This window comes from Heteronotia binoei, chromosome 13, assembly GCF_032191835.1.
Source record: "Heteronotia binoei isolate CCM8104 ecotype False Entrance Well chromosome 13, APGP_CSIRO_Hbin_v1, whole genome shotgun sequence".
In the NCBI taxonomy this organism is placed as follows: Eukaryota; Metazoa; Chordata; class Lepidosauria; order Squamata; family Gekkonidae; genus Heteronotia; species Heteronotia binoei.
Genome location: NC_083235.1, coordinates 8,836,267 through 8,859,661, shown reverse-complemented (window position 1 = coordinate 8,859,661; position 23,395 = coordinate 8,836,267). Strand labels below are relative to the sequence as shown.

Here is a 23,395-nt window from a genome sequence, read left to right as displayed (position 1 = left end):
GCTCTGAGACTCTGAGATTGAGTATAGAGTGGAATATGAATTCAATTTCTTCTTCTTTATTTCTGGCCGCTGCCAGTTCCTTCCCCTTACTGTGGCCTTTGCTCTGTTGTTCTGATCTCAGCCCACCACCTGAGTTCTCTCTTGTTTCTTACCCGTGCTCTTCTGGCAAAGGGATTACTTTTGTTCCTGCTGACTGCAGGGTTTTATTTCCAGCTAGACCAGTTGGGGGACGGGAGGGGGGGGAGTAAAACAGAGGGCGACGGGCACTCCGTGCTCCCAGACTGCCTGACTCATCATCGCCCAGAATAAATCGGCTTCTACGTGAGAGTGCCTGCTCGAGTTTGAAGATGTTTACAAGAGCGAGTCTTCTGGGGGTTTGTTGCAACAGAGGGCTTGAGTCCTGTGCTTGCAAGATGTGGTGCTGCAGGCAAACGGAGCCCGCTTTGTGGTGTTACTGAAGCCGTGCTGAGAACTAGTTAAACTGCATGGTATTCTGGGAAGCAGGGCATAAGAAGAGCCCTGCTGGATCAGACCAGTGGCCCATTTGGCTTGGCATCCTGTCTGACACGGTGGCCAACCAGTTCCTCTGGAGGGCCAGCAACAGGGCACAGAGGCCAAGGCCTTCTGCTTAGAAGACCATCAGAAGAGCCCTGCTGGGTCAGACCAGTGAGGGTCCATCTAGTCCAGCCTCCTGCCTCACACAGTGGCCAGCCAGTTCCTCTGGAGAGCCACCAACAGGGCAGAGAGGATGAGGCCTTCCCCTGAGAAGAACATCAGAAGAGCCCTGCTGGATCAGACCAGGGAGGGTCCATCTAGTCCAGCCTCTTGTCTCACACAGTGGCCAGCCTGTTCCTCTGGGGGTGTAACAGCAGGGTGTTGAGGTTAATGTTGGCTTCTGGTACGAGGATTCTGAGGCTGACCACCTCTGAAGGTTGAAGTTCCCTTTAGTCACTGTGGCTAATGGTGAAGAAGGACCTTTTCTTCTGTGTCCTTTTTGTTGGCCCTCGGGGGGCGACTGCTTGGCCACTGTAAGGAACAGGAGGCTGGGCTAGATAGATCCACTGGTCTGATCCAGCAGGGCTCTGACTAGATTTTTATGTCCTCGCAATAGCTCTGCTGTGGGAGACTGGTGCACGGTCATCCAGCAAAGCTTGTGGCTGAACAGAAATTTGAACCTGGGTCTCCCTGTATAAACACAGAAACAGTCCCTGGGTCTCCCTGTTGTCTCCTTCCCAACTTTAGGCATTTTCTGTGACTTGATTTATTTCTCTGTTTGCATTTATAGCGGCCCGTGGCGCAGAGTGGTAAAGCAGCAGTACTGCAGTACTGCGATCTGAACTCTCTGCTCACGACTTGAGTTCTATCCCAGCGAGAGCTGGTTCAGGTAGCCGGCCCAAGGTTGACTCAGCCTTCCATCCTTCCGAGGTCGGTAAAAAGTACCCAGCTTGCTGGGGGGGGAAGTGTAAAAGACTGGGGAAGGCAATGGCAAACCACCCCGTAAAAAGTCTGCCGTGAAAACGTGAAAGCAACGTCACCCCAGCATCGGAAATGACTGGGGCTTTAACAGGGGACCTTTCCTTTCCTTACATTTATACCCAGGCTTTCTCCTCAGTGGGAGACCTTTCTTCTCTCCTCCATTTTATCCTCACAACCAGGGATGGAATTCTAGCAGGAGCTCCTTTGCATATTAGACCACACACCCCTGATGTAGCCAATCCTCCAAGAGCATACAGGGCTCTTTTTTGTAAGCTGTTGGAGGACTGGCTACATCGGGGGGGTGTAGCCTAATATGCAAAGGAGCTCCTGCTAGAATTCCACTTGCGCTCACAGCAACCTTGTAAGGTAGGCTAAACTGAGAGTTTGTGACTGGCCCAAGGCTAGGGTTGCCAAGTCCAATTCAAGAAATATCTGGGGATATTGGGGTTGGAGCCAGAAGACTTTGGGGGTGGAGCCAAGAGCAAGAGTGTAACAAGCACAATTGAACTCCGAAGGGAGTTCTGGCCATCACATATTAAAGGGACTGCACACCCTTTAAATGCCTTCCCTCCATTTGGAGGGGCACCTCCTTTTGGGGCTCATAGAACTGGACCCCCTGGTCCAATCGTTTTGAAACTTGAGGGGTATTTTGGGGAGAGGCACTGGATGCTATGCTGAAAATATGGTGCCTCTACCTCAAAAAACAGCCCCCCCAGAGCCCCAGGTACCCGCAAATCAATTCTCCATTATTTCCTATGGGAATCGATTTCCTAGAGAATAATGGAGTGCCCAGCAGACATCCCCCCACTTTCTGATGACCCTGAAGCAGGGGGAGGGCCTCCAAACCAGGAGATCCCCTGCCCCCACCTGGGGATTGGCAGCCCTACCCAATGCTGTCAGGGTAGATGCTGTTCCTGTTGTCAGGCCCATGATGGAGAGAGCATCCCTTAGGCCCTGTGATTTCTGGTCTTCTCATGCCTGCACCTTTTGCTTCAGACTTGCTGCCACCCGGGGTGTGCAATCTCCTGAACCCGTTGACCGTCTATGCCAACAATGAGATTTCACTAAGCACCATAGAGGTATACGGCTTTGACTACGACTACACTCTGGCGTTGTACTCTTCTGCTCTTCACTCTCAGATCTACAACACTGCCCGGGACATCCTGGTGGAGCAGTATAAGGTACTTGTAGCGCGACCATCCCTTTCTCCCTCTGGCTGAGTGATTGGAACAGCAGTTCAGCGCTTTACTTCGTTGCGCTGGCGCTTCTGTCTCCTCCTTTTCTAACCTGGCTCATCTAATCCAGCTTTCTTCGTTTGCCTGCGCCCTTTTAGTTTACACAGCAATCCGCTGCCACCTCACAAATGGGCAGACACACAAAAATGAAAATGGCCATCCCAGTTGCAGCCAGATTAGCCCTCTCTTTAGAGCAGGGCTTCTTGAACGTTTTGAGCTTATGGGCACTTTTGGAAGTCTGACACAGAATGGTGGGCCCAGCCACAAAATGGCTGCTGCAGGATGTGGGGCCTGCTACAAAATGGCTGCTGCAGGAGGGCGCCAATTACAAAATGACAAGGGACGAGTTTAATGCGTAATTCTGATAGTAAGTCTTCAGTATTTCAGAAAGAAGCTCTGTTTAAAGGAATGCCTTTCAAAATGGACATATTTGGGGCTTTTTTTTGTAGCAGGAGCTCCTTTGCATATTAGACCACACACCCCTGATGTAGCCAGTCCTCCAAGAGCTTTACAGTAGGTCCTTTAATAAGAGCCCTGTAAGCTTTTGGAAGATTGGCTACATCAGGGGTGTGTGGTCTAATGTGCAAAGGAGTTCCTGCCATAAAAAAAGCCCTGGACATATTATATAACAATGCATTCTTGCATACACGCACACTAGTGTAGCAAATGCCTTTGTGCTTTGGTAGCAACTATTGCTGAAGTAACATCTAAAATATCCACACACCTACCTGTCCCTGTCTGCTTTCTAAGAACACTTAGCAGATGCCAAGAAAAGTGTCAGGGGGTACGTGGTGCCCGTGGACACCACATTGGTGACTCCTGTGTTTAGAGTAACGGGCTGATTACAGACCAGCACTTGGAGCCAACTCAGAGACACCTCTGAGTTTTTTAGGCCGGCCACCAGGCATCTCAACATTGTCTGGAAGGGGAAGGGCGCGCAGGGGGCAACTTGGCAGTGTGGAAGCACCAAGCCGCCCCGAGCTGCTTCCGGCTTTTTTTTTTGCTTTGCAGCCTGTTGGGAGTGCACAACCCATTAGGGAAAAAAACATAGTGGCGACTTCTGAGGCACCGTCCCGTGTGGAGGCGCCCAGTTGCCTCATGGACGGGATGCGGGCAGCATGTGGGTGAGCATGTGGAGGCTCCAGGATGGCTTTTTTTGAGCTGTTCCGATTCGGGATGCCTCCAAGCTGCCCCAGAATGCCCGTCTGTTCACAGCCAGGAAGAACATATATCTGCCCTTCGCGAATTGTGTTTCCTGCTGAGAAGTCTTCTGTCTCTGGGCAACTGACATAAAATGCCTCAGAGCAATTTGACTATGTTACCAAGTCAAGGAAGACTCTTACTTAAAACACTCTCAGAATGTCACTTCTGAGATTCTTGAAGCTTTTTAACCTGTCACTCTCACCCTTCCCACATACTAATTGCCTGTTTTGATCTCTGTCCCCTCAGTATCCAGCGGGCATCCTGAAGTATGAATACTGGCCCAGTTTTGCGATCCGGGGCTTACACTACGACATTGGCAAGGTGAGAGAGGCCCAGGAGGCTCATTTAACAGTTTATTTTGAACATTGCGCTTCTTCAGAGACCTCCTCAAGATGGCACGTGAGGTAGAATCAATCGGACAGCAACCTCATTTAAAAAATGTACAGGAGAATCATCAGCACGTTAAAACCAGCAATAAAATAAGCCATCATCCTCCTAGGGACAAAATGGCAGGATAAAATGGCGCCAATCCAGTTAAATATTTCTAAAATGGCTGTCAATCCAGCAGCAGGCCGTTGAAATAAAACTGCGACAAAGACACCTCAGGAATTGGTGGATGAGGTAAAATAAAACCTGCAATTTCTGTAAAAAGGCTGAGTGAGGAGAAATGTTTTGGTCAGGTTACTGAAGAATAAGAGAGGTAACAGCTTAGCCTTGAGGAAAGTGTGTTCCCCAAGGTGAGGGGCCACCACAAAAAAGCCACATCTCTGTTCATCTGTTCTCAACCTCTGCAGGCAGGGGCACTGGGAGCAGAGCATAAGGAAAGCAACCTAACAGAGGGGCTGAATAATGTGCCAGTGTGATGTAGTGTTGGACTGGATTCTGGGAGACCCAGGTTCAAATCCCCACTCTGCCATGGGCAACCAGTGACATGCTCTCAGCCTAAACCAGCTCATGGAACTTCTTGTGAGGATAAAATGGAGAAGAGAAGAACAATACATATTGCTTGGGTGCCCATGGGGAGAAAAGAGGCTGTAAATGAAGTAAATCAATAAATAAATGTCTCTGCTTCAAGCTGTTTCAGGCCTCATGGTAAGACTTAGCATTTTCAGTTGGGCTTGGAAACGATACGTGGTTCTCTCTAAGGCTCTTCTAGAGCCACAGAGATCAGGATTGGCATTTGTCTGGGAACTGGGCACTCTCTGGTTCACTTGACAGATGGAAAAGGAACGTGAGGCAGACTTGAGGTGAAGTGTCTGAGGTTTGACTCTTAACTCTGCCATGAGCCCTTGAAGAGGCCAAATCACTATTCCCTGCGCCTCAATCGCATTGTCACTGACAAAACAAATGTTGTACATCTTAGATTCTGGTGGGTAGCCATGTTGGTCTCAAACAACAGAACCAAGTTTAAGTCTTGTGGCACCTTTAATACCAACAAGGTAAATTCTGGGTATCAGCTTTCATGTGCATGCTTATTCCCAGAATTTATCTTTGTTTTTATTAAAGGTGCCACTTGACTCCAGCTTTGCAGTAATTCTGCTTTATCATGCTGTTGAACCAGTTCTGTGAGATCCTTTCAACACTTTAAAAATGCACTAGATTTAATAAAGGATATCTCCTTTAATTTCTCCATGGAGTTCACTGTGACCATTTTTTTTTACCTCACAACATTGTTATTGGCAGGTTATGCTGATGGGAAGTGACTAGCCCATGGTTCCCCCACAAACTTCTTTGCTGAGTAGAGATTTTAATTTGGACTTGGATCCCAGGCCTTATTTCTGCCCTTTTCCATTGGGGGCACAGTCCTGGAGGGGCTGTGGGACAGTGGTAGAGCCTCTGCTTGGCCCGCAGAAGGTCCCAGGTTCAAACCCTGGCATCTCCATTTAAAAGGAACAGGCAGGAGGTGATAAGAACGACCTTGACCCAAGATTCTGGCTCAGTGGCAGAGCTTCTGCTTGGCACACAGTAGGTCCCAGGTTCAGTCCCTGGCATTTCCAGGTAAAAGGACCAGGCAGGAGGTGATAAGAAAGACCTTGACCTGAGACCCTGGCTCAGTGGCAGAGCCCCTGCTTGGCATGCAGAAGGTCCCGGGTTCAATCTCTGGCATCTCCAGTTAAAAGGCTAGCCAGAAGGTGATGGGAAGGACCTCCAACTGAGACCCTTGAGAGCAGCTGCCGGTCTGAGTAGACAATAGTCACCTTCTTGCTCGCTGATCTGTCTCCTTTCCAGTCAGGCAGGGAAATATTTGTAATTCTAGGAACAAAACTGAATCTTTCTTTCTCCTCAGTGTTGCACAAATGACGTTCCAGCTGTGTGTGTAGGCAGCTAAACTAAATCATTTCTGTAAACTGATAATGTCTGTAGATTTGTTTGCAAGACCAGAATAAGGCCGGGAGCCCCCAGGGCAAAGATCCTAGGGGGTCTGTTTGTGCTGACTCCATCTTTCTCTTCCTCTCCTGTAGGGCTTGCTGATGAAGATAGATGCCTTTCACTACATCCAAATGGGTACCGTGTACCGGTAAGTGTTGCTCAGGTTTCAGGGGATGTATTCTGACTTCTGTGGAACTAGGCGCTTTGCCTTCATGGGCCCTGAGCTCCATTAAAAAATATTTAAAGTTATATCTTATGACTTCATTAGTATAAAGACAAATAATAATCGAGGAATTTGCCAATTAAAAATGTGGTAAAGTTAAAATTTAGATGATACATTTGCATTCATGTGTTGAAATTGTGTTGTCTTATACACATTATATTTTTCTCTGATAAGTTAATATAAATTAAAAAATAGGTAAGCTCTAGTGCAGGGGTCGTCAACCCCCAGGCCATGGACTGGTACCAGGCCGCAGCCTGTCAGTAACTGGGCCGTCCAGCCTTGCCTCCCCCCCCATGGCCCCATGCAGCCTCATATTAGTTCTCAAATGGAAACCATCAAGTCCTTGAGAAGTCCAATATGAAGTCCTAGTCCACGTGAGGATTTTAGATAATCCCTTGTTCCGACGGCTTCTTCCTCAGTGAACCCTTGATAGTGAAGGCATGTACCAAACTATGCCATCATAGTGGTTTTTATGTCCACCCTGTATATTTTGTGGGTCCAATTAATTAATTGTGTGATTTAGTCCAAGTTTTCAAGTAGTTATTTTAGACAAGGCACTTTATTTGATTCCAAAGCACTTAAGGCAAATATTTCGAATAGTAGCCTTAAGTACTTCAGAGTGCATTGTCCAAAACAGAGTGTGTCAGTTCTATTTGGTCTTTCATGCTGTAATCCTTAAATATTTGTGATCCAGCATCTAGCAGATACTCAACTGCTGTCTCTGCTGGGCAACTAAACCCTCCCTCCCTTTTGTCTCCTGCAGAGGTTTCAAACCTGTTCCAGATGAGGAGGTGCTGGAGATGTATGAAGGCACCCACCACATCCCCCTGCACCAGGCAAGCGGCTTCTATGGCAAGGTAGGCTCCCTTGCTGGCTAGCCCCAAAGATACTTTGAACATAAGAACATAAGAGAAGCCATGTTGGATTAGGCCAATGGCCCATCCGGTCCAACACTCTGTGTCACACAGTGGCCAAAAAAACCCAGGTGCCATCAGGAGGTCCATAAGAACATAAGAGAAGCCATGTTGGATTAGGCCAATGGCCCATCCAGTCCAACCCAGGTGCCATCAGGAGGTCCATAAGAACAAAAGAGAAGCCATGTTGGATCAGGCCAATGGCCCATCCAGTCCAACACTTGGTGTCACACAATGGCCAAAAAACCCAGGTGCCATCAGGAGGTTCATAAGAACATAAGAGAAGCCATGTTGGATCAGGCCAATGGCCCATCCAGTCCAACACTCGGTGTTACACAGTGGCCAAAAAACCCAGGTGCCATCAGGAGGTCCATAAGAACATAAGAGAAGCCATGTTGGATCAGGCCAATGGCCCATCCAGTCCAACACTCGGTGTCACACAATGGCCAAAAAACCCAGGTGCCGTCAGGAGGTCCATAAGAACATAAGAGAAGCCATGTTGGATCAGGCCAATGGCCCATCCAGTCCAACACTCGGTGTTACACAGTGGCCAAAAAACCCAGGTGCCATCAGGAGGTCCATAAGAACATAAGAGAAGCCATGTTGGATCAGGCCAATGGCCCATCCAGTCCAACACTCGGTGTTACACAGTGGCCAAAAAACCCAGGTGCCATCAGGAGGTCCATAAGAACATAAGAGAAGCCATGTTGGATCAGGCCAATGGCCCATCCAGTCCAACACTCGGTGTCACACAATGGCCAAAAAACCCAGGTGCCATCAGGAGGTCCATAAGAACATAAGAGAAGCCATGTTGGATCAGGCCAATGGCCCATCCAGTCCAACACTCGGTGTCACACAATGGCCAAAAATCCCAGGTGCCATCAGGAGGTCCATAAGAACATAAGAGAAGCCATGTTGGATCAGGCCAATGGCCCATCGAGTCCAACACTTGGTGTCACACAATGGCCAAAAAACCCAGGTGCCATCAGGAGGTCCATAAGAACATAAGAGAAGCCATTGTGTTTGTCTGTGCCCTTTATAAAATTTATATATCTACACCTAATCTTAAATAGGTACACATACGGCCCGACATGGCTCGGCCCAACAAGGTCTCATTTACGTCAGATCCGACTCTCATAACAAATGAGTTCGACACCCGAGTTGCAATGTCAGCTGGGACTTGACAGCGTTACACACACATACAGGCATACACACACACACACACACACAGAGCAAAGAGAATGGGTGCAAGATTCTACCTTGGGGACAGAAGGCTGGACTGCTGATCTCTGCATTCCTCCTCTGCTGATTTGTGTCATTGCTGCTGCCTGATTTATTGTGTGTGAAGCCACAGACAGCTGGAAAACTCTGGCTGAGGATGGTTCTCAGAACGTAAACAGAAAGCCAACCAACATCTGCTGGACATCTCTGGCCCAAAGGACGTCTGTCTTGCCTGGGCCAGGGCCTTTTCGGCCCTGGCCCCATACTGGTGGAATCAGCTCCCTGTGGAGATACGGGCCCTACCGGATTTATTACCTTTCCGTAGGGCCTGTAAAATGGAGCTGTTCCACCAGACGTTTGCTTGAGACAAGCAGGTGTCCTTTTTCTTATTGCCTATACCATCGGCCATCCTCCCCCACGGTGATCTGTCATCTGAACTATTATATCCGGGCCACTGATTATAAACCACCTGCACTGTGAGCCTTTGGTGTAGTGGTTATGTGCATGGACTCTCTTATCTTGGAGAACCGGGTTTGATTCCCCATTCCTCCACTCGCACCTGCTGGAATGGCTTTGGGTCAGCTGTAGCTCTGGCAGAGGTTGTCCTTGAAAGGGCAGCTGCTGTGAGAGCCCTCTCTAGCCTCACCCACCTCACAGGGTGTCTGTTGTGGGGGAGGAAGTTAAAGGAGATTGTGAGCCGCTCTGAGACTCTGAGTGGGCGGGATATAAATCCAATGTCGTCTTCTTCTTCTTTGTTATACAGTACTGTGTCATGTTGCTGTTTCAATCGTATTTTATTGGCTATATTGGTTTCATTGTATTTGACTGGTTTTATCTGGATATAAACTGTCCTGAGCCCGTCTGGGAAAGGGCGGAATAGAAATTGACCGAAATAAATAAAACCCGGTACCCCGTGACCCCTCCCCCCACTCTGCTTCCATTCCAGGGCCCTTACATCAAGCAGTTCATGGACATTTTCTCCCTGCCCGAAATGACCCTCTTGGCTGTAGCCAATGACTTCTTCATCAGCAACGACATCGACTATGACCCCATCCATCTCTACAAAGATGTCACGGTAGGTCTCCTTCCTTCTCAAGCCTCCTATTCCGGGTTGGTCGTGGGTTACCAGTCTCTGGGTGGGAGCTGGCATGACAGCTGCGATCTCCGGCCGACAGAGGTCAGATTCCCTGGAAGAAATGAAGAATCACTCAGTGTAGAAAATAATTTTCAGTGTAATCCACAATTTGTAACTTCTGTGAACTAGGAGAGCCAGTTTGGTGTAGTGGTGAAGTATGCCGACTCTTATCTGGGAGAACCGGGTTTGATTCCCCACTCTTCCACTTGCAGCTGCTGGAATGGCCTTGGGTCAGCCATAGCTCTGGCAGAAGTTGTCCTTGAAAGGGCAGCTTCTGTCAGAGCTCTCTCAGCCCCACCCACTTCACAGGGTGTCTGTCTCCTGAGAGCCAGTTTGGTGTAGTGGTTAAGTGCACAGACTCTTATCTGGAAGAACCAGGTTTGATTCCCCACTCCTTCAGGTGCAGCTGCTGGAATGGCCTTGCGTCAGCCATAGCTCTGGCAGAGGTCGTCCTTGAAAGGGCAGCTTCTGTCAGCACTCTCTCAGCCCCACCCATCTCACAGGGTGTCTGTCTCCTGAGAGCCAGTTTGGTGTAGTGGTTAAGTGTGCAAACTCTTATCTGGGAGAACCGGGTTTGATTCCCCACTCCTACACTTGCACCTGCTGGAATGGCCTTGGGTCAGCCATAGCTCTGGCAGAGGTTGTCCTTGAAAGGGCAGCTGCTGTGGGAGCCCTCTCAGTCCCACCCACCTCACAGGGTGTCTGTTGTGGGGGAGGAAGGGAAAGGAGTTTGTAGGCCACTCTGTCCTTGAAAGGGCAGTGTCTGGGAGAGCTCTCTCAGCCCCAGCCACCTCACAGGGTGTCTGTTGTGGGTGAGGAAGGGAAAGGAGATTGTTGGCCGCTCTGTTTTTGAACGATATCTTCATCTACCTCACAGGGTGTCTGTTGTGGGGGAGGAAGATAAAGGAGATTGTGAGCCGCTCTGAGACTATTCGGAGTGGAGGGCGGGATATAAATCAATATCATCTACCTCACAGGGTGTCTGTTGTGGGGGAGGAAGGGAAAGGAGATTGTGAGCCGCTCTGAGACCCTTCGGAGTGGAGGGCGGGATATAAATGCAAGATCTTCATCTACCTCACAGGGTGTCTGTTGTTGGGGAGGAAGGGAAAGGAGATTGTGAGCCGCTCTGAGACTCTTCGGAGTGGAGGGCGGGATATAAATCCAATATCTTCATCTACCTCAAAGGGTGTCTGTTGTGGGGGAGGAAGGGAAAGGAGATTGTGAGCCGCTCTGAGACTCTTCGGAGTGGAGGGCGGGATATAAATCCAATATCTTCATCTACCTCACAGGGTGTCTGTTGTGGGGGGGAGGAAGGGAAAGGAGATTGTGAGCCTCTCTGAGACTCTTCGGAGTGGAGGGTGGGATATAAATCCAATATCTTCATCTACCGCACAGGGTGTCTGTTGTGGGGGGGAAGGGAAATGAAATTGTGAGCTGCTCTGAGACTCTTCTGAGTGGAGGGTGGATTATAAATCAATATCTTCATCTACCTCACAGGGTGTCTGTTGTGGGTGAGGAAGGGAAAGGAGATTGTAGGCCGCTCTGTTTTTGAACGATATCTTCATCTACCGCACAGGGTGTCTGTTGTGGGGGGGGAGGAAGGTAAAGGAGATTGTGAGTCGCTCTGAGACTCTTCGGAGTGGAGGGCGGGATATAAATCCAATATCTTCATCTACCTCACAGGGTGTCTGTTGTGGGGGGGAGGAAGGGAAAGGAGATTGTGAGCCGCTCTGAGACTCTTCGGAGTGGAGCGTGGGATATAAATCCAATATCTTCAACTACCTCACAGGGTGTCTGTTGTGGGGGAGGAAGGGAAAGGAGATTGTGAGCCGCTCTGAGACTCTTCTGAGTGGAGGGTGGATTATAAATCAATATCTTCATCTACCTCACAGGGTGTCTGTTGTGGGGAAGGAAGGGAAAGGAGACTGTGAGCCACTCTGAGACTCTTCGGAGTGGAGGGCGGGATATAAATCCAATATCTTCTTCTTCTATTAAAAATTCAGTGATGCAGACAGAAAACCGTCATATGCACAACTCTCCTTCTGTCCAAAGAACCATGCATCATTTATACTGTAGTCAGTTAATGTTGCCAATTTTTCCAGTCTTTATGTGTTGTTATGTATTTTTATAAATTTCTCAGAAATGAATAATGGCACTTCAACTCTACTGAACCCATAAATATAAAAGACGGTCCCTTGAAGAAGGATTCTCCCGAAACGAAATTGGACCGGTTCTTTGGACTACAATATAATTGATGCATGGTTCTTTGGACAGAAGGTGCATCGTGCATAGGACGGTTTTCTGTCTGCATCACTGAATTTTTTATGGTTCACAGAAGTTACAAATTGTGGATTACACTGAAAATTCTTTTCGACACAGAGTGAGTGTGTCGTTATTCTTCAGTTCTGTTTACCTCCGTGGTCCCAATCTCCGCTGACGTCTTTGGAAGAAATGGCAGCTTCAGAAGGTGAACTCTATGGTTCCCTCTTCATCAGATGAGGAATCAGGTACAGTGGGCTGAAATACATGTAGTTGGTGGGTTATGACCCCAACTACATGTATTTCACCCTGTTGTACCTGATTCCACGTCTGATGAAGTGTGCTTGGAGCACAGGAAAGCTTACATTCTGAATAAAACTTGGTTGGTCTTAAAGGTGCACTTGTCTACTGCTTTGTTACATTGGATAGTGTTTGTTCTCGGGTTGACTGGTGGTGGAAAGGATCCTTCCGGGCCACAGATTGGCAGCTGGAGGGCTGTCGGGTGCCGGGAACATATGGATTTGCTTCCGGATTTGGGAAGGAGGAAAGCACTGTGTGTGTGTGTGATGCGGGAGGGTGTAACTTCTGAACCCAAAAGGAGGCTCCTTCTATTTGGGAACTTTTTGTTCTGTGCTTGCCCTGGAGGCCAATTGCGAAGGCGTTGAGTTTTCTCAGATTTTGATTGCCCCGCTGTCTTGTTTTGTGTGTAGCTGGAGGGATGACGCGTCCCTCCTCCGTCTGTGGCAGAACAGGCCGTCCTGAGCCAGAGGAAGAGCTGGGAGGGCCCCCCCCCCCCGCTCACTTTGCTGCCACAGGGGCTTATCAAGGGATCCAGCTGCTGCTCTGAGGCACATGGTGGCTCTTCCCCCTCCCCCTTTGCTCCTTCGGGCCTCCTTGTGCTTGGAGTGCTTTACAGCTGCTCTTGCAAAACATCTTAGCCTCTTGAGGGCAAGAGGTCAGAACCAGCATCCATTCCTTGCTCACAAACACCCCTCCTTCTCTTGCTTGCATTGTTCCGGGGGCAGGGCTAGGGTTGTCAACCGTTAGGGGAGCAGGAAAAACAAAAGAACACTGTGCAACAAGTAACTTAAGAAGAAGATATTGGCTTTATATCCCGCCCTCCACTCCGAAGAGTCTCAGAGCGGCTCACAATCTCCTTTCCCTTCCTCCCCCACAACAGATACCCTGTGAGGTAGATGAAGATATTGGATTTATATCCCGCCCTCCACTCCGAAGAGTCTCAGAGCGGCTCACAATCTCCTTTCCCTTCCTCCCCCACAACAGACACCCTGTGAGGTAGATGAAGTTATTGGATTTATATCCCGCCCTCCACTCTGAAGAGTCTCAAGCGGCTCACAATCTCCTTTCCCTCCCTTCCCCCACAACAGACACCCTGTGAGGTAGATGAAGATATTGGATTTATATCCCGCCCTCCACTCCGAAGAGTCTCAGAGCGGCTCACAATCTCCTTTCCCTCCCTTCCCCACAACAGGCACCCTGTGAGGTAGATGAAGATATTGGATTAATATCCCGCCTTCCACTCCGAAGAGTCTCAGAGCGGCTCACAATCTCCTTTCCCTTCCTCCCCCACAACAGACACCCTGTGAGGTAGATGAAGATATTGGATTTATATCCCGCCCTCCACTCTGAAAAGTCTCAGAGCGGCTCACAATCTCCTTTACCTTCCTCCCCCACAACAGACACCCTTTGCGGTAGATGGAGATACTGGATTTATATCCCGCCCTCCACTCCGAAGAGTCTCAGAGCGGCTCACAATCTCCTTCACCTTTCTCCCCCACAACAGACACCCTGTGAGGTGGGTGGGGTTGAGAGAGCTCTCACAGCAGCTGCCCTTTCAAGGACAGAGTCTCAGAGCAGCCTACAATCTCCTTTCCCTTCCTCCCCCACAACAGACACCCTATGAGGTGGGTGGGGCTGAGAGGGCTCTCACAGCAGCTGCCATTTCAAGGACAGAGTCTCAGAGCGGCTCACAATCTCCTTTCCCTTCCTCCCCCACAACAGGCACCCTATGAGGTGGGTGGGGCTGAGAGGGCTCTCATAGCAGCTGCCATTTTAAGGACAGAGTCTCAGAGCGGCTCACAATCTCCTTTCCCTTCCTCCCCCACAACAGACACCCTATGAGGTGGGTGGGGCTGAGAGGGCTCTCACAGCAGCTGTCATTTCAAGGACAGAGTCTCAGAGCGGCTCACAATCTCCTTTCCCTTCCTCCCCCACAACAGGCACCCTATGAGGTGGGTGGGGCTGAGTGGGCTCTCACAGCAGCTGCCATTTTAAGGACAGAGTCTCAGAGCGGCCTACAATCTCATTTCCCTTCCTCCCTCACAACAGACACCCTGTGAGGTAGGTGGAGCTGAGAGGGCTCTCACAGCAGCTGTCATTTCAAGGACAGAGTCTCAGAGCAGCCTACAATCTCCTTTCCCTTCCTCCCTCACAACAGACACCCTGTGAGGTAGGTGGAGCTGAGAGGGCTCTCACAGCAGCTGCCCTTTCAAGGACAGAGTCTCAGAGCAGCCTACAATCTCCTTTCCCTTCCTTCCCCACAACAGACACCCTGTGAGGTAGGTGGGGCTGAGAGGGCTCTCCCAGAAGCTGCCCTTTCAGGGACAGAGCGACCTACAATCTCTTTTCCCTTCCTCCCCCACAACAGACACCCTATGAGGTGGGTGGGGCTGAGAGAGCTGTGACAGAAGCTGCCCTTTCATGGACAACCTTTGTGAGAGCTATGGCTGACCCAAGGCCATTCCAGCAGGTGCAAGTGGAGGAGTGGGGAATCAAACCCGGTTCTCCCAGACAAGAGTCCGCACACTGAACCACCACACCAAACTGGTTCTCCATCATAACCATCATAATAGAACCAGGTGGGCTGCCCGGCTGGTCTGAAGCAATAGGGCAAAGTTGGTGTCCTGTGGCACCTTGAAGACGGACAAAGTTTTCTTCAAAGTATGAGCTTTTGTGTGCTAAAAAAGCAAACTTTGTCCCAGAACAATGCATTGCTTTTGTAGTAGTCTCGGTCCAAGTTTCACAATAGCCCTGTAATAATAAATCAAAGAGTCTTCTTCCCTTCACGATGTTCTGTGGTTCCAAGAAAGAATGTCACCCATATGCCGGTCTAAAGTTTCTCGGTGAAGAGTTTAGCATTTGTCCCAGACAGGAAAAGCGTGTTTTAATCCTCATCTTCTTTGGTTGCGTTAATACTTAATAAACTCAAACCGGGGCTCAGTACTATTTACGCTGTTATCAGCCGTCTCAAAACTATCACAGGCAAAATGATTGAGAACCGAGAAGCCTTGACAGTGTGTTTTTTAAATCTTTCTTTCTTTCGAATATATGTTATTGCTTTAATCGGTACATGGGTGACACGGTAGTCCTTGGAAAACACAGTACGTTGTGAACGGAAGAAGTTTCTTTGATTTGTTATTGCTGGGCTGTTGTGAAACTTGGACTGAGACTAATACAGAAGCAATACAATTGGGTGCTTTCCGCACAGCGATTGTTTACAAATGGATTTTGCTGTTCTTGCACAGTGAAAATCCTAGTCGCGAAGCACATCGTTTAGTGTGTGTGAATGCATCAGTATTTAAACTATATAAGTTGTATTTCAGATTAAGTTCCTTATTGCACAGTGCTCTTCTGTTTTTCATATACATCTTACACGATGGTTTCCCACGTTTTGTTGTAACCTTCAGGTGAGATCTGCAGTTTTGTGTAAACCGTATAAGTGAAGTCCATTCCCATATCTTTGTTTTGCATCTACCGGTATTGGGGGAAACTGGGGCAAGAATTATGCACAGTACGGCTTCTGAGACTTCATTATGCATTCATGAGGGCTAGGAGCTCTGTTTAAAAAAATGGAGATGGGATATCTTGAGAGAGGATTTTATTCTAGGTTAGGGGCTTGTGAGTTGTTTTTGCCTTCTTGGCTAGCATCTCTCTCTTCATCAGTTCAGACCCTCTGGCCTGATCATCCATGTATCTCTCTCTCTCTCAACTGTCTGCCTGCCTGTCTGTCTGTCCTTTACCTACCTACCTATCTATCCTCTACCTACCTACCTACCTACCTACCTACCTACCTACCTACCTACCTGTCTTTGCCTATCTATCTATCTGTCCTCTGCCTGCCTGTCTGTCTGTCTATCTGTCCTCTACCTACCTATCTATCTATCAATCATCTACCTACCTACCTACCTACCTATCTCTAATCCATCTATCTATCTATTCCATCTATCATATCTCTCTCTCTCTCTGTCTCTCTAATCCATCCATCCATCTATCTATCTATCTATCTATCTATCTATCTATCTATCTATCTATCTATCTATCTATCTATCTATCTATCTATCTATCTATCTATCTATCTATCTTCCTTCCTTCTCTCAAACATCTGATGTTTATGCTTTGCGGCTCTTAAGTTAAGCAAGTTTGGCCGTCCCTGCCATAGCATTTTAATAATCTGTTGCCACCATCTATACTAGTTCCCAGCTTTAATTAAAAAAAAAATCTGTAGCTGCCTCCGTTGTATGGTGTCAGAATTCCACAGGTGCTTGCAGACTTAAAAAGATTGGGGATCCAGGTGCTGACTTGAGGAAACTAATGCAGTTGAGAGGAAGGTAGGAGCAGAACCAAATGGGTTGAAATTAAACCAGAAGAGTTTCCGGCTCAACATTAGGAAGAACTTCCTGACTGTTAGAGCGGTTCCTCAGTGGAACAGGCTTCCTCCTTGGGAGGTGGTGGGCTCTCCTTCCTTGGAGGTTTTTCAACAGAGGCTGGATGGCCATCTGACAGCAATGCGGATGCTGTGAATTTAGGGGGAGGTATTTGTGAGTTTAGAGCAGTTCCTCAGTGGAACAGGCTTCCTCCTTGGGAGGTGGTGGGCTCTCCTTCCTTGGAGGTTTTTCAACAGAGGCTAGATGGCCATCTGACAGCAATGCGGATCCTGTGAATTTAGGGGGAGGTATTTGTGAGTTTAGAGCAGTTCCTCAGTGGAACAGGCTTCCTCGGGAGGTGGTGGGCTCTCCTTCCTTGGAGGTTTTTAAACAGAGGCTAGACGGCCCTCTGACAGCAATGAAGATCCTGTGAATTTAGGGGGAGGTGTTTGTGAGTTTAGAGCGTTTCCTCAGTGGAACAGGCTTCCTCCTTGGGAGGTGGTGGGCTCTCCTTCCTTTGAGGTTTTTCAACAGAGGCTAGATGGCCATCTGACAGCAATGAAGATCCTGTGAATTTAGGGGGAGGTGTTTGTGAGTTTAGAGCGGTTCCTCAGTGGAAGAGGCTTCCTCGGGAGGTGGTGGGCTCTCCTTCCTTGGAGGTTTTTCAACCAGAGGCTAGATGGCCATCTGACAGCAATGCGGATCCTGTGAATTTAGGGGGAGGTGTTCGTGGGTTTCCTGCATTGTGCAGGGGGTTGGACTAGATGACCCTAGAGGCCCCTTCCAACTCTATGATTCTATGAGAGGCGCGGTCTCCATCTCCCATTACATCTTTGAAGCCAGTTTCTGGATTGTGGTGCAGAAGCCTCCATAACTGGAACGCCTGCCTCTGTTTGTACACCACTAAACTCATTTCTGGACCCATGTTTCGTGTCTTCAACAGGATGCTATCCGAGATGTCCACATTAAAGGTTTTATGTACAAGTGGATCATGCAGGATCTTGGTGAGTCGCTGTCTGCTTTGGTGCGGGAGGGTCAGGAGGCTGGAACAGGTGTAGAAGAACTTCCTGACCGTTAGAGCGGCTCCTTAGTGGAACAGGCTTCCTCGGGAGGTGGTGGGCTCTCCTTCCTCGGAGGTTTTTCAACAGAGGCTAGATGGCCCTCTGACATCAATGAGGATCCTGTGAATTTAGGGGGAGGTTTGTGAGTTTCCTGCATTGTGCAGGGGGTTGGACTAGATGGCCCTGGAGGTTCCGTCCAACTCTAGGATTCTATTAGGAAGAACTTCCTGACTGTTAGAGTGGTTCCTCAGTGGAACAGGCTTCCTCGGGAGGTGGTGGGCTCTCCTTCCTTGGAGGTTTTTAAACAGAGGCTAGATGGCCCTCTGACAGCAATGAAGATCCTGTGAATTTAGAGGGAGGGATTTGTGAGTTTAGAGCGGTTCCTCAGTGGAACAGGTTTCCTCCTTGGGAGGTGGTGGGCTCTCCTTCCTTGGAGGTTTTTCAACAGAGGCTAGATGGCCCTCTGACAGCGATGAAGATCCTGTGAATTTAGGGGGAGGTGTTTGTGGGTTTAGAGCAGTTCCTCAGTGGAACAGGCTTCCTCAGGAGGTGGTGGGCTCTCCTTCCTTGGAGGTTTTGAAACAGAGGCTAGATGGCCCTCTGACAGCGATGAAGATCCTGTGAATTTAGAGGGAGGGATTTGTGAGTTTAGAGCGGTTCCTCAGTGGAACAGGCTTCCTGCTCGGGAGGTGGTGGGCTCTCCTTCCTTGGAGGTTTTTCAACAGAGGCTAGAGGGCTCTCTGACAGCAACACTGATCCTGTGAATTAGGCAGATCACGAGAAGGAGGGCAGGAAGTGTTGCAGCAGTGCTTCTTACATGCTCAGGGAAATGCCTTTTGTCAGTTTGGGGTTAGGCAGCCATTTTTTTCAGGCCAGGGATCCTGGAGGGGTTTTTTTTTGCCATCTTCTGGCCATAGAGCAGGGGTCACTGTGTGTGTGTGGTGGGGGCGGGGAGGCATTTGTGAATTCCCTGCTCTGTGCAGGGAGGGGGTTGGATTAGATGTCCCTGGAGGTCCCTTCCGTGAATCGATCTCATTCTCTAATGCCGGTTGGCCTGTCTTTTGGCTGCAGAGAAATACATTCTGCGTGGAGACGAGACTTACGCCGTGCTCCATCGCCTGGCCAGCAATGGCAAGAAACTCTTCTTGATCACCAACAGCCCTTTCAGTTTTGTGTGAGTCCATTTCCGTATTTCCATCCCGCGGGCAGTGCCTCTCCGGGGTCGAGAGAGACCCTGGGCCACTTCCTGGGCTGTTTCTTTGTTTTCGTAGCGGGAACTCCTTTGCATATTAGGCCACACCCCGTTGATGTAGCCAATCCTCCAAGAGCTTGCAGGGCTCTTCGTCAGTGGAACAGGCTTCCTCGGGAGGTGGTGGGCTTTCCTTCCTTTTTTTGCATATTAGGCCACACCCCGTTGATGTAGCCAATCCTCCTAGAGCTTACAGGGCTCTTCGTCAGTGGAACAGGCTTCCTCGGGAGGTGGTGGGCTTTCCTTCCTTTTTTTGCATATTAGGCCACACCCCGTTGATGTAGCCAATCCTCCTAGAGCTTACAGGGCTCTTCGTCAGTGGAACAGGCTTCCTCGGGAGGTGGTGGGCTTTCCTTCCTTTTTTTGCATATTAGGCCACACCCCGTTGATGTAGCCAATCCTCCTAGAGCATACAGGGCTCTTCGTACAGGGCCTACTGTAAGCTGCAGGAGGATTGGCTACATCAGGGGTGTGTGGCCTAATATGCAAAGGAGGTCCTGCTACAAAAAAAAGCCCTGGCACCAAGAATACAGAGCATACCCTAAGGAGTCTCAAAGCCTTCCCTTCCTCTCCGCACAGCTGTCACTGTGTGAGGTTAGTGGGGCTGAGAGAATTCTGGGAGAACCATGACTGTAACTGGCTTCAGATGGAGGAGTGCGGAATTCAGCCCAGCTCTTCAATTAGAGTCCGCCACTCTCAACCACTACATCCGGCCGATAGGCCTTTCCCAAGGCCGCATTCTGCCTGCATTATGCTTTTTAAGGACAACAGTGTTTTTGTTCAAATGTTGATTTTTCATAATGTGGCAGCGTTGCGTCATTTCCTGCCCTCTCCTCCCACAAGGCCCCAGTCCGTTAGAAGTTTTGACAAAGGTTCGCCGTAGCCTTTGAGTGTCGGTTTCCTGTCCCCCGCCCCCTGGCATTTCAGACTTTTGTATTAAAGCTTATGAACTAGAAAGTTTCAAATAAGATCAACTTGGAGAAATGTCGACTGAGGGGTGCCATGATAGAGGTTGACAAGATTAGGCAAGGTATAGAGAAGGTAGAGAAAGAAGGACTTTCTCACAATACAAGAACTCCTGGGCACTCAGTGAAATTGCTGAGCAGTCAGGTTAGAATGGATCGAAGGAAGTCCTTCTTCACCCAAAGAGTGATTAACGCGTGGAATTCACTGCCACAGGAAGTGGTGGTGGCTACAAGCATAGACAGCTTTAAGAGGGGATTGGATAAAAATATGGAGCAGAGGTCCATCAGGTGCTATTAGCCACACTGTATTGTTGGAACTCTCTGTCTGGGGGAGTGATGCTCTGTACTCTTGGTGCTTGTGGGGGGGGGGGGGACAGTGGGAGGGCTTCTAGTGTCCTGGCCCTACTGATGAACCTTCTGATGGCACCTGGGGTTTTTTGGGCCACTGTGTGACTCAGAGTGTTGGACTGGATGGGCCATTGGCCTGATCCAACATGGCTTCTCTTATGTTCTTATGTCTGGGGCAGTGATGCTCTGTATTCTTGGTGCTTGGGGGGAGCAACAGTGAGAGGGCTTCTAGTGTCGTGGCCCCACTGGTGGACCTCCTGATGGCCCCTGGGTTTTTTTGGCCACTGTGTGACACAGAGTGTGGGACTGGAGGGGCCACTGGCCTGATCCAACATGGCTTCTCTTCTGTTCTTATGTACATTGAATCCCAGTCCACAGAAGTGTAGTCAATAAAACTGCTAGTCTTGAAGGTCCTGCCGTCCGTAAGTGGGGGGGGAATGCCTTCCTGATGTTTCAGAGTTCTGTTGGAGAAATCCCTGTTATGCGCTTCAAGCTATGCCTGCGCATGGGCAAGGAACAAAACAACAATGTTGTTAGGAGTTGGAAAGGCAGCTCTTTGGGAGAGAAGTGTATTGGTTGAAATAAACTGCAGCCTTTGAACTTGGTAGTAGAGCGCCCTCTACTGTCGGTTGTTAAAAACATCCCCACCGTTTCTTCCTTTCCCCCCCTTCTCCTCCCCAGGGACAAAGGGATGAAGTACATGGTGGGGCAGGAGTGGCGGGACTTCTTTGACGTGGTCATCGTCCAGGCGGACAAGCCTCATTTCTTCAACGATTGTGTCAAGTGGGTATCACCCTGCCAAACTGCCTCCTCTCGAGGCCAAAGGCCGGGAAATAGTGGGGCGATTTCCGCTTTTAGGAAGACGGGGTACATTTAGAAATTACATTTGACTTTTTGCTTATTCCGATTTTGCTTTTTGTCCCCCTTCCCCTCCCGTCGTGCAGCCTGCTGACCTTCAGACGCCGAGTGTTCAGGCAGGGATGGTCACACAGGCAATCCTCCTTCTAAGCTGCGGAGTTTTGCGAGCAAAAATTCTACCTTGTGAGCAGCTGGCAGGAAAGTTGTGAGCTACTGGCATTAAAGTTGTGAGCGAGCCATTTGGCTACTGCATAAATTATTGTGCTCTGGGGCAATGTTCCCTCTAAGCTGCAGTCTCGTGAGCAAAAATTCTACTTTGGGAGCTTCTGGCATTAAAGTGGTGAGCTGCTGCATCACTTAGTAGCCCCGTGGCGCAGAGTGGTAAAGCTGCAGTACCGCAGTCTGAGTTCTCTGCTCACAACCTGAATTCGATCCCAGTGGAAGCTGGTTCAGGTAGCCGGCTCCAGGTTGACTCAGCCTCCCATCCTTCCGAGGTCGGTCAAGTGAGTACCCAGCTTGCTGGGGGGAAAGTGTAGATCGGGTGGCCCACGGTAGCTCTCCAGATTTTTTTTTGCCTACAACTCCCATCAGCCCCAGCCATTGGCCATGCTGGCTGGGGCTGATGGGAGTTGTAGGCAAAAAACATCTGGAGAGCTACCGTTGGCTACCCCTGGTGTAGATGACTGGGGAAGGCAATGGCAAACCACCCTGTAAAAAGTCTGCCGTGAAAACATCATGATTCGACGTCACCCCAGAGTCGGAAACAACTGGTGCTTGCACAGGGGACTGCCTTTACCTTTTTACTGCATCAATTATTGTGCTCCAGGGCCATCCTTCCTGAGCTAAGATGAAAATGTGTGAGCCAGAGGCTAAAAACCTGTGAACAGGCTCACACTGACTCAGCATAGCAGGAACACTAGTCACAGATCCCTCTTGCAGTTCTTAACGTTATTTAGGAAAGGAAAGGTCCCCTGTGCAAGCGCCAGTCGTTTCCGACTCTGGGGTGACGTCGCATCACGATGTTATCACAGCAGACTTTTTACAGGGTGGTTTGCCATGGCCTTCCCCAGTCATCTACACTCCCCCCCCCCCAGCAAGCTGAGTACTCATTTTACCGACCTCGGAAGGATGGAAGGCTGAGTCAACCTGGAGCCGGCTACCTGAACCAGCTTCCGCTGGGATCGAGCTCAGGTCGCGAGCAGAGGGCTCCGACTGCAGTGCTGCAGCTTGACCACTCTGCACCACGGGGCTCTTTAACGTTATTTAACCGCTGTATAAACCTGGATAGCTCAGACTAGCCCAGTCTCAGCAGCTCTTAGACATTTGGCCTATGCGAGGGCTGCCCAGCTCCCACTGGGACAAACAGTGGAAGTTAAACGACTATCCGTGATGAATAAGAAAATGTATTATAACCGTTAAAAACCTTCGTATCTTTTAATGCTCTGCACTTAAAATTTTGCATAGTCCATGTTGTAATGAAGGTCCGATTGATGTATTTTAATACCTCGTATTATAAATTTTGCATACTTCACGTTGTAACAGAGGTCCAATATTGACATTCCCATATTGCAAAAAAAAAAAAGTCTATGAGCACCAGGGTATGGGCCCATCTCATCAGTAGACTTCCTCTGGAGTAATGCCTTTCTATGTTTTTCCAGGTTTAACAGCCCCTAGTACCAATCAAATGTTCCTGTTCTTCTTACCACATCTTTTCTCTCATTCACTCCAAGACGCTTAAGTGTGTAGGTTTTATATAGGAGCTAGAGCCAGTTCAAACGGATTCATTTAACCAGATGCTCAAGCCTTCTGGAGTTCGCTGGCCAGTAGCCCTCTATGAATATATTCAGCAAGCTGTTCTTTAGATGGCCATCAGCTCTTATTTTCTTTAGAATTCATTTTAATGTCGAACAATTTCGCAGCAATTTTAGCTCAGAACACTTAAGTGCATGATTTTAACCAGGCCGGCACTGTGCCTAGCCTGAATCCAAAACCTCTTAGAATTTACTGTGATCCCTTTTCCTTGTTACACAAGCTCCCACTGGGGGCAGGAGATGCCCCAGTTTGGGGGGGGCCCAACTCACCAGCATGGAGCACGCCACCAGGCGAACCCCCACCCCCAAGGGCCCTGTCGTCACGCGATGTGTCCTGTGTGTTATCACCTGGAACTTCGCAGGGCTCTTTTCCTAGCAGGAGCTCCTCTGCATATTAGACCAC

General features: G+C 49.2%; 1 protein-coding gene across 1 annotated transcript in view; it reads left to right on the top strand.

The window, feature by feature from the left end:
• LOC132581666 (5'-nucleotidase domain-containing protein 2-like) overlaps positions 1–23,395 on the top strand; it is a 38,849-nt gene that overhangs the window by 3,833 nt on the left and 11,621 nt on the right. The window contains 8 exon segments of the mRNA XM_060253033.1: positions 2,473–2,657; positions 4,161–4,235; positions 6,377–6,432; positions 7,271–7,364; positions 9,589–9,717; positions 17,644–17,704; positions 18,833–18,935; positions 21,005–21,106. Coding sequence (XP_060109016.1) covers positions 2,473–2,657; positions 4,161–4,235; positions 6,377–6,432; positions 7,271–7,364; positions 9,589–9,717; positions 17,644–17,704; positions 18,833–18,935; positions 21,005–21,106 — 805 coding nt within the window.